The 14351-nt window shown below is 39.4% G+C and overlaps 1 protein-coding gene across 4 annotated transcripts in view; it reads left to right on the plus strand.

The window, feature by feature from the left end:
- map2k4a (mitogen-activated protein kinase kinase 4a) overlaps positions 1 to 12872 on the plus strand; it is a 159343-nt gene extending 146471 nt beyond the window's left edge. For all 4 annotated transcript variants that reach the window (XM_041216864.1, XM_041216865.1, XM_041216866.1 and 1 more), the window contains 4 exons: positions 4449 to 4526; positions 4794 to 4942; positions 7788 to 7833; positions 10567 to 12872. In XM_041216864.1, coding sequence (XP_041072798.1) covers positions 4449 to 4526; positions 4794 to 4942; positions 7788 to 7833; positions 10567 to 10680 — 387 coding nt within the window. In that variant the 3' untranslated portion in view covers positions 10681 to 12872. The remainder of the gene's footprint in view (positions 1 to 4448; positions 4527 to 4793; positions 4943 to 7787; positions 7834 to 10566) is intronic.
- Positions 12873 to 14351: the final 1479 nt, after the last annotated feature.

Consider the following 14351-nt stretch of genomic DNA (forward strand, 5'->3'; position numbering starts at 1 on the left):
CCTAGTTCTAGTCTCTTCCACCAGGGCAAACATCACTTCTGCATATATGTTTCAATCAGATCACCTCTCATTCTTCTAAACTCCAATGGATATAGGCCCAACCTATCCAACCTTCCCTTATAAGACAACTCCTTCATCCCAGGGATCAGTTGAGTGAACCTTCTCTGCACTTCTTATGCAGTTATATCCTACCTTAAACAAGGAGACCAAAACTGCATTGTTTTCCAAACATGATCTCACCAACAACTGCAATAAAAACTTCCCTACTTTTATATTCCATTCCCCTTGTAATAAACAACAACATTCCATTTGCTTTCCTAATCACCTGATGTACCTGCATACTAACTTTTTGTGATTCATATACCAGGGCACTCAGATCCCTCCACTGCAGAGTTCTGAAATCTCTTTCTATTTAAATAATATGCTACTTTTCTATTCTTCCTGCCAAAGTGGACAAGTTCAAATTTTCTCTCTCAATAGTCCATCTGCTAAATGTTTGCTAACTCATTTAACCTATCTATATTGCTTTGAAAACCTCATGTCCCCTTCACAATTTACTTTCTGACCTTTGTGTCATCAACAAATTTAGCAACTGCTTCACTGCCTTCATTAAAGTCATTTTTATAGATTGTAAATAGTTGAGACCCCAGCACTAACCTCTGTGGCATTCTCCTGAAAATGACCCTGTTAACTAATGAATCATTAGTTATCTACGCCATACACTATGATTTTGTGTAGTAACCTTTGTGGGACCTTGTCAAGTTCCTTCTCTAGATCCAAGTACACCATATGTACAGGTTCCCCTTTATCCACATTGCTTGTTCCTTCCTCAAAAAAATCTAATAAATTAGTCAAACATGATTTCCCCTTGACAGAACCACGTTCACTCTGCCTGATGCACTAAGATTTTCTAAGTGCCTTGCTTTAACTTCCTTAATAATAGATACTAGCATTTTCCCAATGACAGATGTTAAGCTAACTGGCCTGTAGTTACCTGCTTTTGGTCTCCCACCTTTTTTGAATAGAGGAGTTACATTTGCTATTTTCCAATCAGGTGAGACCTTTCAAGAATCCAGGGAATTTTGGAAAATTAAAACCAATGCATGCTTCAATTGTGCAAGAGGAATGCTTACTGAAGCTTAACTAAGACCATAATATTTACACAAACCAAGCACTAGTCAGATTCCCATTTCTCCTCCAGCTTGAACATTGGTTTGCAAGGAGCTCAGTAGGATGCATTCCATCCGACGGTGACTGGTCTATCCCTCCAGATCCCTTCAGTTGGCTGATTGGTCGCATGGAATCTTGTGGGGCCTTGGACACCAGCTGGAGCATCGGCGAAAGCCCTGCATCGCCTCTTTTACAGAAGGCCCACTGCATCTTGTTCCATTCGTAAATGACATGCCAATGGCAGGCCTTCCCCTGGGATCAAGGATCCGGTTCTGGAAGTCCTTTTGGCCAATCAGAGGCCGACAGCTCTCTTAAACGGCAGTGTCACTGGGGAGGCGGTGGCTGCTGCAGGTACGCCACTCACCTGAGGCCTAGGATCGTCACTGGATCCCAGGCCAGAGATGAGTAATAGCAGGATGGGAGCTCACGTGGGACAGGGGTTGACTCCCAGCAGGCACCACCACCACCACCACCACCACCACCACCCCCACCACCACCACCCCCACCACCCCCCCCCCCCCCCCCCCCCCCCCCCCCCCCCCCCCCCCCCCCCCCGATGTCTGGCCCCTTAGGCACTGAGGGCCTTTGAGCAAGAGACTCTGCCTGGGCGTTCGTAAGCAACCCTGCATGGGTTTGCATGTCATGGTCCCTATAGTGAGCCCCCCCCCCCAAACATGGTTATTAACAACTGCAGTAAGATGAGACAGTTAAGTGGGCATTAATTGGCTCCTGGCATCAAACTCACCATAGGGAGGGCACAGGATTCTTTCTGTCATATGAACACTTTGGAGTACTGCAGATGTGATTGTAATTGGCTCAGATACAGAATTACTTAATTGGTCACAGGATTGATTCTGTTTTAATCTCCCATGTTAAATCTTGAAGCCAATTCAACCCCAGAAACACGCCACTTAACTTTTTTTATAGCTCCACATTTCTCCAAAATGATTAGTAGATTTTTAAACTGGTGTTCAACCACTAAAAAACAAATTTCTAAAATTGTACCCCTAAAGTTGATTGCTGTAAAGTTCTCTATATTTACTGTAAAATAACGTTTGGACTTGATAAATATTTCTTCGCAGTAACCTGAGTAAATGTTCATTTATTTTTAATTTTCATATATTACATGTGCAGTTCCAAAGGTGCTAAACTTAATTAGGAATTCTCTCAGCCTGGGAAACTTTACAGAGCATAACTTGAAGGGTGAAATAAACATCTTTGCGTGAAGTGGACAAATTTTGTTTTAAAATCCAAAAATATTTGTTCAAGCGAAAGGCAAGAAACATCCAAAAATATCAGTATTGAAGACTCTTCCTATAAATCCACCATTCTGAAATAAGTGCAGTTGATAAAAACATTTTTGCATGGCGGTTTACATCTTTGAATTGTTGGTCACAAAATTTGGCCAGATGCAGGAGTAATGGGGCGATGTTTAGTATTTTAAAATTAGACACGAGAGCCTCAGGGAAAAGGTTTGTTTGTACATCGAAGTCTCAGCTGTACTTAACATGCACTATTTCTATTCACCGGCTTCCAGAACTGGCATATTTAGACTGTCACTTGTTGTTCAGAGCGAGATATGAGCAAGTGTTCATGGTACGTGTGACTGCTGTAGTGATAAAAACATAGAAAATAGGAGCAGGAGTGGGTCATTCAGCCCTTCGAACCTGCTTCCCCATTCGATACGATCATGACTGATCCCCTATCTCAACGCCATACTCCCGCACTCTCCCCATACCCCTTGACACCTTTAGAGCCCAGAAATCTATCTATTCCCAATTCACTATATATTTAGTGAAACGTTCCCTTGAAGATGAAGATATCAGCACCTTTTTAGCACCTTCTAGCCTTCAGAAACACTAAAAGAATTGGCAAAATCATGTTTTTTTTAGAAAATTGCTAGAAATATGCAGGAAACCTGTTAGCATCTAGGGAGGAAAGATTCATATTTCAGCTGTAGACCATGGAATGTTTTTATTTAGCATTAAGCTGCAGCATGTTAAAATGTTTAGTTAATGTAGTTCATACATTTTGCTTCTTGATATCTTGTGGCACAGTTGAAACACAGTATGTAACAAATTGAAGACCAGCCAGTATTGGAAACTGTGGGCAAAACACAAGTATTTTAGAAAATTTGGCTGTGTTTCAAATAGCATAACAGTTATCAGAATGCCACTCTTGTGGGCAACCGAATTTAAACACCCTAAAATTAGAGGTATGGCTCTGAAGGTATAGGTTCTGATTAATTCTGCACCAGAGTTACAGTGGGTTAGCTTGCTGGGCTTCCAGATAGGTATAAATGAGACTCAGACTGTTAGGAAGCCACATCTGCTGCGTGAAAGGATCGTACAAGAAATGAGTTGGCACCAGTCCAGAGCACACACAAATAGATACAATTTGGAAGCATTTATAGATGTCTCAAGGATGGCTGGCGTGAGGACTGGAAGAATTCAATCTTATGGTGTAGGGAGTGCTTTACTGATGTTGGGGTTGGAAGATGGAATCTTTATTGTGTAACTGATGTTCCCTATGCCTGATTTATCACTGTGTCAAAAATGGAGATCTGTTCCAATACCCCCCAGTAGTACTAAATGTACTTGAATTGTGTCCTGCATACCTCCAGTTATTGTTCTGAGATTTTGATGTTACAGAACTGTAGGACTTCACTGTTCTAATATTTATGTTGGTTTAGGCTACATCTGCAATTCAGCAATGTTGTACCTTCAGTGAACTGTACAGCCAAACATCTCCGAGCTATGAGCTGAACAGATATGTTTACTTAATAAATGGTTACTGTGTGAGGGATTCTGGTAACATTTTGGCGTTGTCCGTTTAGTTTACTATGCCAACAAGATCTGGGTTCAAGTTTGTCTGCAGACTTCATGATCTTGGCCAGGCCATTGGGGGAGTGGCTAATTGGAGACATGGTGATCTTCCCTTGGTGGGAAAACCCGGAGGGGAAGTCAACCCCAGCCATTTATATACACTTTGGAGACAACTATCCAGTGTATTATCCTGAAGAGGCAATTAAATTTCTTAAATGGAGAATGGGGGAGATGTATTTTCTGATCTCTTCCAAAGCAAATAGGTTTTTTAACATTCAAGCCCTATCTGTAATTATACGAAAGTATGTGCTAGCTTTGTTCAAAATAGAATTTCTGTCTAGTTTAAAATTGAGTCATCGTTCAAATTAGTTACTCGAGCAACAGTTGGTTTTAATAAAGTATCTTTTTCTCCTCCCTTTTTTCTCCTTTTCTGTCCCACCTCCCCAAAAAAAGCCTGAAAGAATAGATCCAAGTGCTTCAAGACAAGGCTATGATGTGCGATCAGATGTTTGGAGTTTGGGAATCACATTAGTAAGTAAAGTGTCTGCTATGCTTTTAAACAATTTTAAATTGAATAAGTGCACTGGAAACAAAAATTATTGTAATATTTGGAATCTAAATTTCCATATTCACCTTTAAAAGATAAGCACCTCGAAACGTTTTATTTTGCTAAAGTTGCTATATAAATAAAAGTTTTTGAACAAGACGGAATGCTGAAAGATTGAGAATATTAGCATAAATTATTTTTCAATAACTTACATTTTTTAAAATAACCTGTATTTTTCTACTGTTTTCTAGTATGAACTAGCCACTGGACGATTCCCATATCCAAAATGGAACAGTGTATTTGATCAACTAACCCAGGTAGTAAAAGGAGATCCCCCACAGCTTTGCAACTCTGAAGAGAGAGCGTTTTCTCCCAGCTTCATCAACTTTGTTAACTTGTGGTAAGAATGATGCAAAGTGGTTTCAAATAAAATAAAGCCTCATTCAGTTTGTGCCCTTTCATTTGAGTAGCACTTTTCTTCCTTTTGCGCTTTGCTGCCACGGCCTATTTCTGTTGCTCTTAGTTTATTAGACTTGCCTCCAGGGTTGTTGTCCAAAGTTGGTGTGGTTGCTCATGATGGGTAGTTGTGTCTTCACAGCACCACCCACCCAAGAGCTCCAGAATTCTGGCCACCAATGCTGGTTCCGTGCTACTGCCAGGTTTCCCCGCCCGTTTTTCTGCTATAATGTTCACATCTAGTGGTTAACAGTATTGATTCTGATTTTGAAAGCACTAAAAATTGCCTTAAGAACTTTGAAACTAAGAAAGCAGCTTTTCCCATTCTGGAGGACTTGGTTGTGAAGTTGGCAGGGCATGAAATATTTTTTGAATTTTCCCAATTTTGATTGTACATTTCATTTCCTTCACTCTGTACTGGGCTAGCCATTTTAAACTTCCTGCCTACACTAAGATAATAAAATATTCTAATAACATGAAGTTGCTCAGCCATCAGGACTATCTTATAATCGCTGTCCTGTAGAATTAAAAATTAAAAGCTGCAGTTCAAGTAGTCCCCCCTTTGCCTTCCAAGACCCCGTTATCTCCCGGTCCCAGTGCTCTTCTGTTTTTTTTCATGTTACTAATGTACCATATTCTAACTCTGGAACATTTCTTTTAACAAGAACTCTTGATTTACTCCACATAGAAAAAGTTAGCTTTTCTATTTCTACATATTGAGAAGTGAGAAGACTGCTCTGTTAGCTTCTGCTGTGATTTTATATTGAATATAAAGTAGTGCTATTACTGGAAATGGTGTTGTCTACAGCACTGGTGGTCTGTTTGCAGATGAGAGCTTCCTGTGATGCTCTGAATTAAAACTTTTCATTTGCCCTAGCCTCTGGATATTACAGTATTTTAATTCTTCATACTCTTATAGCCTAATAAAAAGATCTGCAAGATTGCTGCATTAACCCCAAGCTGAGTTAAACAGATTTTGATCTGCAAGGGAGTTGAGAGTTATGGCTGGCTGGTTGGTGTTGGGGGGCATGTGGGGTGGTGGGTAAGATCACAGTCAGATCATCCATGATCTAATTGAATGGCAGAGCAGGCCCAAGGGGCCAAATGGCCTACTTCTATTTCTTATCTTCTTAAAATGATGCTCTTGGAATAAAATAAATTTGTTTCTGGAGGGTTTCAGATCTGGGAGATAGTTAGGTTGCAATGTACCTGTTAATTTTGTCATTAAAATGCATCAGTTTTTAAGTGAAGATCTAAACACTTTTCATTGCAGGCAGGCAGTTATGAGTTCCATGCTGCCTTGATTTTTCTGTTCCAATTTCAGTATTTGTTGCTCTTAATCCAGCCCTGTTGCTGAATAAACTCAGAAGAATAAACATTTTTTCTGCCACCTGGTGGCCACATAAAATTTGAGCTGGGGTTTGGGATTCACTTTAGCAGTAATGAAAATGTGTACGTACATGTTTCAAACTGCCCTTAAGAAATTCTGTTCCCAGTTTACAAAGAACAAATTATCTCCAAGTAACATTGAAGAGGACCAATTAATTGATTGAGCTCACACAAGGGCTCTTGGAGTACAGATTGTTAATGAAAATGCTTCAAGGACTAATATGATAAATTACTGGTCAGTGTATAAGATATATTTGTTACAATCACTATAACCTTACCCTTGATCTTGGAAAAAGACACCCACTACATTTGAGGAAAGAGTTGACAGTATGTCTAGTACTGAATGTTGTTTTTCTAAACCTGCAGATGATTCACACTCTTTGGTAAATTATTCATGCTTCAAAACCACCACTGAGCAACATTACTTAATATAGAATTCATCCATTTGGAATGTATTTTGTTTCTATACCCTTAATTATGTGGCAGTTACATAACTTGGGGCTTGAATCAGACTCAGATTTCTTATACCAGCCATACTTTGTGTGTTGGAACCCCGCTGCTTTCTACAAAAGTGAAAAGTCCCCTGAAAGGCAGCCAATTTGGTCTGCTCACCCATCCTCAGGACTGACTGAAGAGCAGCACCCAGTGTAGGTTTAGGGGCACATCCAGTACCTTTGGTAAAGGAAGATATGCAACCTGGGAAGATTTCAAGGAATAGATGCTATGTTACATTTTTAAACCTCATGTAGAATGCCCTGGACAGACATATCAATGTAGTGCAGATCCCTGGACTGGATTGAGTTAGTTTATCTAAACTGGGGCAGATGATGAGCATGATAATTGGAGTCAGCCCTCCAGGGAGGGGCCAAATAATCTAGAGACCCCTCTTCATTGCCTTGTTGGCAAGGCTGGCAATTTTTGCTGTCTATCCCAGTTGGTAGTGGGGCTGCTTCTTGAAATCCAGTCGTGTGATGAAGGTGCTCCCATAATGTCGTTAGAAAGGGAGTTCCAAGATTCTGATTAAAACAACATATGACAAAATCAAATGGCGGGGAACTTTTAGTCCTGGTGTTCCTATACACTTTGCCCTTCTAGGCAGGCCTTGGAGGCGCTACCAAAGAAGCTGTCCTTATGAAATAATCTGCCAACAGTGTCTAGGATCACTCTTGAAGAAGGGTCATCTGACATGCTACTTTAGAGCTGTTGGCATTTGTGAAAGCATACTTCAGAGTTGACACCTTCAGTAGGGAAGGGGGAATTTTGGTGGGAGAGGAAGAAGAGAAATGACTTCTGCTAACTGTCAATAACGTCTGCCATGTAACCAAACTTCCATTTGAAGCATTGGCTGAACATACCGTGCTACTTACCTCCATGTACATAACAGTTTGCATCTCTTCTAGCCTTACAAAGGACGAGTCCAAAAGGCCAAAGTATAAAGAACTTCTGGTGAGTTTAATTTGCAATTTTTGCTCAAGCCCTAAATTTACATTCTGCTTCTATTTGTAGCCAACAGGATTATATAAAATAAAGATTACTATCTTGTATTTTTAGTATGCATTTTGAATGATTTTCAGAATAGTGAGTGACCTGCCATAATGGCAGAAAAACACAAGCATCTGTCTTTGTTAGTGTGAGATAATTGTTCATTCTTCTATTGACAGACCACCACTTCGTCAAATTTCAGTTTGTCAGTGTCACACAACTTCAGTTTTGTCTGTGATTGTGCAGCTTTTAAGGTTGCTTATACCGAAACCATCTCCAATTGCACATAATTAATCTCTGTTACAGTTCAGTCCTATTCTCAACACTCTTGATTCATGTGAACAAAAAGTGTGCCTCAGAAGTAACAGTCAATCCCTTTTTTGATTTTACACATCAGACAATGTGCTCCTCTTCACTCCTAAAATGCAGCATGGACCATGCTGTCAGACTATATTAAACTAATTTATTTACATGGGAGATAACTATAAAAACTCATGGCAAGTACCTAGCATTGCATTTGACTTGCATGACAACTTGGATTCATATTGAATCTTTTAATGTTTTGAACCTTCCCCCCCCCCCCCCCCAACTGCAAGATGCTTCGCAGGTGTGTGATTTGACCATCTTTTACACTGAGCTGCATCAAGAAATGTTAGGACAGGTGACCAAAAGATTGGTCAAAGAGGTATGCAAAGTATTTAAGCTGTTTCAGAAGTAAGGAATCCAGAATCTTTGAGTTGAGAAATGTTCCCCCAAAATGGGCAATCAAAGCAAGAAACTTTCAATGAAAGGAAACCCCATACTCAAAAGTTGCTCAAGTTCTCCAACAGGCAGGTTTCCTCTTGTCATTTTTTTTGCATTAGTCAGGTGATTAGAATATCAATTACCTTTATCGCTGAGGTAAATAAGATACCAACAGCACTCTCATGGTCCTCTGTTCAACTGCTTGCTTGGATACCTGGCCACGAGAGAAAATTTCTATGTTCCTCTGTCTAGCATGGGTCTGCAGATTTGCATATTTACATTTCCAATATATTGTGAACCAGTTAAACAAACTTCATCTGAATAGTTTCTGATCAGGCAGTGACAGCTGCCTCCCCACAAAGCTAACATAATCTCCGAACTACTTTATGCATTCTTCTCTCCCATTCCCTCTCCCCTGAATCCAATGTAAAAATTGATGTCTGATCCTGTTATCTGGTCAGTCTTAAAAATAACACCAGCTTCTCTTACTTTTCACAAAAGCTGATAGACCCGCTGGGTGTTTCTGTTTGCTATATGGATAACTCCTGCACCCTCGGTGCAATATTTACTGTATCACAGAATTGTTATAGCACAGGAGGAGGTCATTCGGCCTGTCATATCTGCACCAGTTCTCTGAATGAGCAGATTGTCATTGTCTTAAAACATTGAATTTTTTAAGTAGAAAGCAAAATATTGCCATTGTTAGAAATACGAAACAATAAGTAACCGCACAGCAATTGATTGGCATATGTGGAGAGATCAAATTGTTTACCTGTTTCAGGTATGCACACGACACAAAACTGTTGATTGACCTGTATGTTTTCAGCTTTTTCTGTTCTTGTTGAACATTTTTAATGCTAAAATTGAGGAAAACTTGAGCTTAAGATGTCTTAAATGACCTGGTGGTGATTGAATTAATCATTTTTCAGAGAATTAAGGAAGTAATAGGGAAAGTCAGCGTTCAATTGATATTGTGTATATGGACTTCTTAAGATTGATAAAGTGCCATATACTAGACTTGCTAGCAGTGTTTAAGTGACATTGTGGAATTGAAATTGGCTAAAGGAGAGAAACGAAGGATAATTGTAAACATGTTTTTCAGACAGGGGTATAAGTGGTGTCCCCACAGGCATTGGTCTTAGGACCACTGCTGTTTTTGATCTGTGTCTCTGACCTGGACCTGGGTATACAGGGAATAATTCTAAAGTTTGCAAGTGGCATGAAACTCACCTGTAAAGAGTGAGGAGGGGAGACAGATCTGTGAAATGGGCGGGCAGGTGGCAGATAAAATCTAATGTAGAGCAGTGTTAAGTGATGCATTTTGGAGGGAAGAATGAGAGGCAATATAAACTAAATGGTGAAGTTTAATGGGGGTGCAGAAACAGAGAGACCTGCGGGGTGTATGTGCACAAATCTTCGGCAGGTGAAATTATGAAGGCTGTGCTTTTTCAAAGAAGCGGGCAAGCAGAATCCTTGGCTTTATAATTTTAGTATAAAAGCAAGAAGTTATTCTGAATCTTTATAAATCATTGTTGGGCCTCAACTGGAGCATTGTATCCACTTTAGAAAAATTATTAAGGCCTTTTACTGCTGTAAATTTCACACATCCGAATGAGCACAAGTTTGAGGAAAAAGTCTTAATTTAGCATTGTGACATGATTCAGAGAAACTGATATCCCTCAAATTTTAAACTGTCAGTACTGCTGGAATCTTAAGCTTACTATCTGCATTGTAAATGTGTAAAGTTTAATGTTAAATGCTGAATGGGTGACTCTTTAGAACAGCAGGAGCTTTGCAGTTAGCAGTAGAAATGTTTGTGAAACTTAAAACCAACCCACTGCTAGTGATGGAATTTTGCTAAGAGATCGAATCATGCATGAATCTTGCAATTTTGATTGCAGGAAGAAATGTGATTTCTATATCCAATACATGCTATTATTTTCATTTATTCAGAAACATCCTTTCATCTCGATGTACGAGGAGCGCAGGGTGGACGTTGCAAATTATGTTTGCAAAATCTTGGATCAAATGCCCCCAACCCCTGTTTCCCCAATGTACGTCGATTGATTCTGCTGCTGAAAAGTTGGCCTTAATATGGCTGAAAGAAATCAAGGTGTAAAGATTTGTTTTATGACACATTGCAGTGTATTTTTAACTTGCTCAAACAGACCGTGCAATAAAAATTGGTGTTCCATTTTCTTTTGTCTGCCCACGATTGTCCATTCGAAAAGCGTCCTTCTCATAGTACCCAAGTCATCATGAGAGTTTATCTGGATCAAAGATAGTTATTGCCTTTTCGGGATAGACGTATGGAGGCTGCCAGTATGGTCGTTTAAATCTGGATCTTGGTGGGATATTATGCAGCCATTGTAGGGAAAAGTTTGAAACTGGAGACGTTTCAGTGCAGTACTGGAAAGACCAAGTCTTGGACTAGCTTTTCCCTCCATTCCATTGAATATTTTTGGCAGCACCTACAAGGACTCCTAGATATCTGCTTTGTCTTCAATGAAAGGAAACTTGTACATGAACAGGAAACTTTGATCAGTACTCCGATGCAGTCTCAAACACGTTGAGGAATTTTGCTTCACAAAGTGCAATAGATTTGCTGATTTTAATTCTGTTGCTTTATAGTTAGTGTCTTTCATGGAGGAAAGAATTCATCTGTATTTTACTGTTAATAAAGCTGAAATGATTTTTAAATAAGGGCATAACTGAACACTATGTCTTTCACCAAAAAATTGTGTGGACTGAGATTTGCAATGAAAACAAAATTGATACAGGAAAGATTTGCTGCAAAGAGGTATTTCTCCTAATGCAGAACTTTTACATGACTTACATGTCATTCAATGTACAATATCTTTGTAACTATTGGGAAAATGAGTCTAGACATCTGAGAAAAGTGTTTTAATATTGTCTATTGAAAACTAAAGAAAAGAATAATGAACTATGGTGTAACTTTGAGCAGTATCTCGAAGAGCAAGGCATGCTGGGAAAAAATAAGCTTGTGTTGAAGCAACGAATGTTTTCCTGTTTGTCAATCAGTCTGTAAATGTACACATTGATGTCTTAGGATCTTAGACAAAAGCAGGCTCTATATGGATTATGCAGTAAGCACCTGGCAGTGATGTTCTTAAATGTTGCCCACCGACAGCTCATATTGTGGTTCAATGTGCTATTTTTTACCAGAAATTATTTATGCAAAAATAAATGTATACCTGTGACTGCTGTAAACCTCGAAGTCCTCCAGGTTTATCAGTGATGCGATAACACCAATTGGCCACTTGTTTGGTTTAGTTATTGGTTGTACTTGTCTACTGAGGAAAAATTGCTAAATGGTAAGAGGAACAAGTCACCGAGTTCGGATGCTAGGTCCAGAGTCTTCCGATTAATGCAACACCACTGCGGTTGCCCAGCTCCAGAGGTGCTGAATGTCTGGAAGAATTCTGTTGCTCAAGATAACTACAGGAAAGTTTTAATTTTAGCTACACATGAACCAAGACTTGTGCTACACAAAAAGGATTCTTTGTGAGATTCTATTTTTCATACCAATGCCTATTGAGAGTGTGCTTGTTTTTTTGGGGGGATGTGATAGTTTTGTAATGGACAAGTATATCCAGTAAGTATCTCCATTGTAGATCAATAAGTCACTAAAGTTATAAAATTATGCAGATTTTTTTTTTGTTCCTCTTCTGCTTTCATAACTAAAAACACAGACCCACCTCTGCCCCACCCCACCCCAGCCTTGCTTGGCAATTCATTAATGTGTTCAATTCTACTGGTGGTGAAGTTACCTTGATGAGAATGTCAAGGGGACTTTTCTTCATACTTCTTGAGTGGAATGCCTGTAAAAATTGGCAATTTATTCCTATATTAATCTTAGATTATAATCTATTAAGGGTGAGGAATATATTACATTGTATCTTTAAAAAGGTGTATAATGGTCACAAACTGTGAAAATAGAATAAGAACTGTACATTGTGAACTTTGGTTATTTTCTCTTTCCTGTACCATAGAAAATGTATAAAAAATATCAAAGCTGATGTGCAGGGATATTGCCTTACTTGTCTGTGAAAATGGAGCTCGCTGAGTAACATCACCATAGCATTGTTTTACAGAGCTCTTGGATATTTCTTATCCTGTGTACTGGTTTGACTTCTTCCTATATTTAAAACATCATAAATGGAATCTTAAGTGTTCATGTAATAGTTCTATACTCTTGCCTGCAGGTCAGTTGTAATAAAACTAGAACGTGACTGTGACCTTGTTCTTGTTTTGTAAGATCTGAAACACAATTGCAGAAATAAACTCCAAATTGAAATACTGGGAAAAAATATGCACAACTTGATATGTTCCCCCTAAAAGACCAGATTGATGTGTTTTGTCTGGAATCATTCAGTCATCAGTAACTTGAGGCTCGTGCATCTGCATTAAAGAACTTCCATATGGCTTGCATTTTAAAATTGATAACTGTGGATAATAAAGCAGTTCAATTCGATGAATATGTAACTTCTGTATAGGACCGATCCTATTTGAATCCTAGGCTTTTTGTTGTTCAATGCTGTTCATTTATTTCGACAGGATCTTACTTCACAATTGGATTAAATAGTGCTCTGCCACTAGGGTTGCCTTTTCAAATGACTGCAGTCCAGCTTTTTGGAGATTGATTTCTTTGAACAACTGTAAACCGTTGCATTTTACCATTGTGAGAAGGAAATAATCTGTGTCTGATTTTGTGCAATAGTGTAAAATGTCTTTCGCTTGGTACTATGCATGCAAGCACTGGAGACACAGCATCTTCCATTTCATCTCTCTTCCCACCGGCAGGGCACCGAACACACCTTCCAGATGAAACAGCTTACATTAGTGAGAGCAAATGGAGATTGGGTGATCTCTGTCAAACAGCTCCTTTCAGTCCACAAGTGAGATCCGAAGCTTCCAGCCCTTCACTGTTTTAATTCTCTGCACCACTCTGATCTCTCTGTTGACCTCCTGTACGAGTGATGTTCAGTGGCAGCTCAAGGAACAGCACCACATATTTTGATTTAGGCTTTCCAGCCTTCCAGACTCAATGTAGAATTCAAAAATTTCAGATCCTTAACACTACTACTTTTTGTTTAATCACTCCTGCCTTCCACCCTAATACAGACCTTTTTGTTCTTCCACCACCTACCTTTTCCCTGTCTCTCTACTTAAAGCATTAGTAATATTTTACAATTCTGATGTTTCACTTAGGGATGCAGCCTGACCTTTTGAGTGTTTCCAATGTTTTTTCTTTATATTTTATTGTCAAATGGATAATAGTTCCATTGAAATCAAGGTGGAGGTCTTGTGGCTCGGTAGATAACACCTCTGCCTCTAAGCCAGAAGGTTCAGGTTCAAGTCCTGCTCCGAGACCTGTTGGCCACAGAAAGCAGTTCAAACAGGTTGATAATAAGTCTGCTAATCATTCTCACCATCATACTATTCCCCAGAGGGAAGGTGTTTGAAGGTTCAAACAAACACACACACTGAAATCAAAATGTAAAACGGGCTGCTGCCTCACTCGATAGTGTTTCTCTCTCCACAGATGCAGCCAGGCCTGCTGAGTATTTCCTTTCCAGCATTTTCTGCTTATGTGGTGCCTCATTGTCACCCATTTTACACTATCAAACAAAACCAAGGTCTACCTCAATGTGTACCTGATGCACCTGCACTGAAATCTGTGCTTAATCTCCGCAAAGTCCACTTCCAAAACAATA

The sequence above is a fragment of the Carcharodon carcharias genome, chromosome 22, assembly GCF_017639515.1.
Source record: "Carcharodon carcharias isolate sCarCar2 chromosome 22, sCarCar2.pri, whole genome shotgun sequence".
NCBI lineage: Eukaryota > Metazoa > Chordata > Chondrichthyes > Lamniformes > Lamnidae > Carcharodon > Carcharodon carcharias.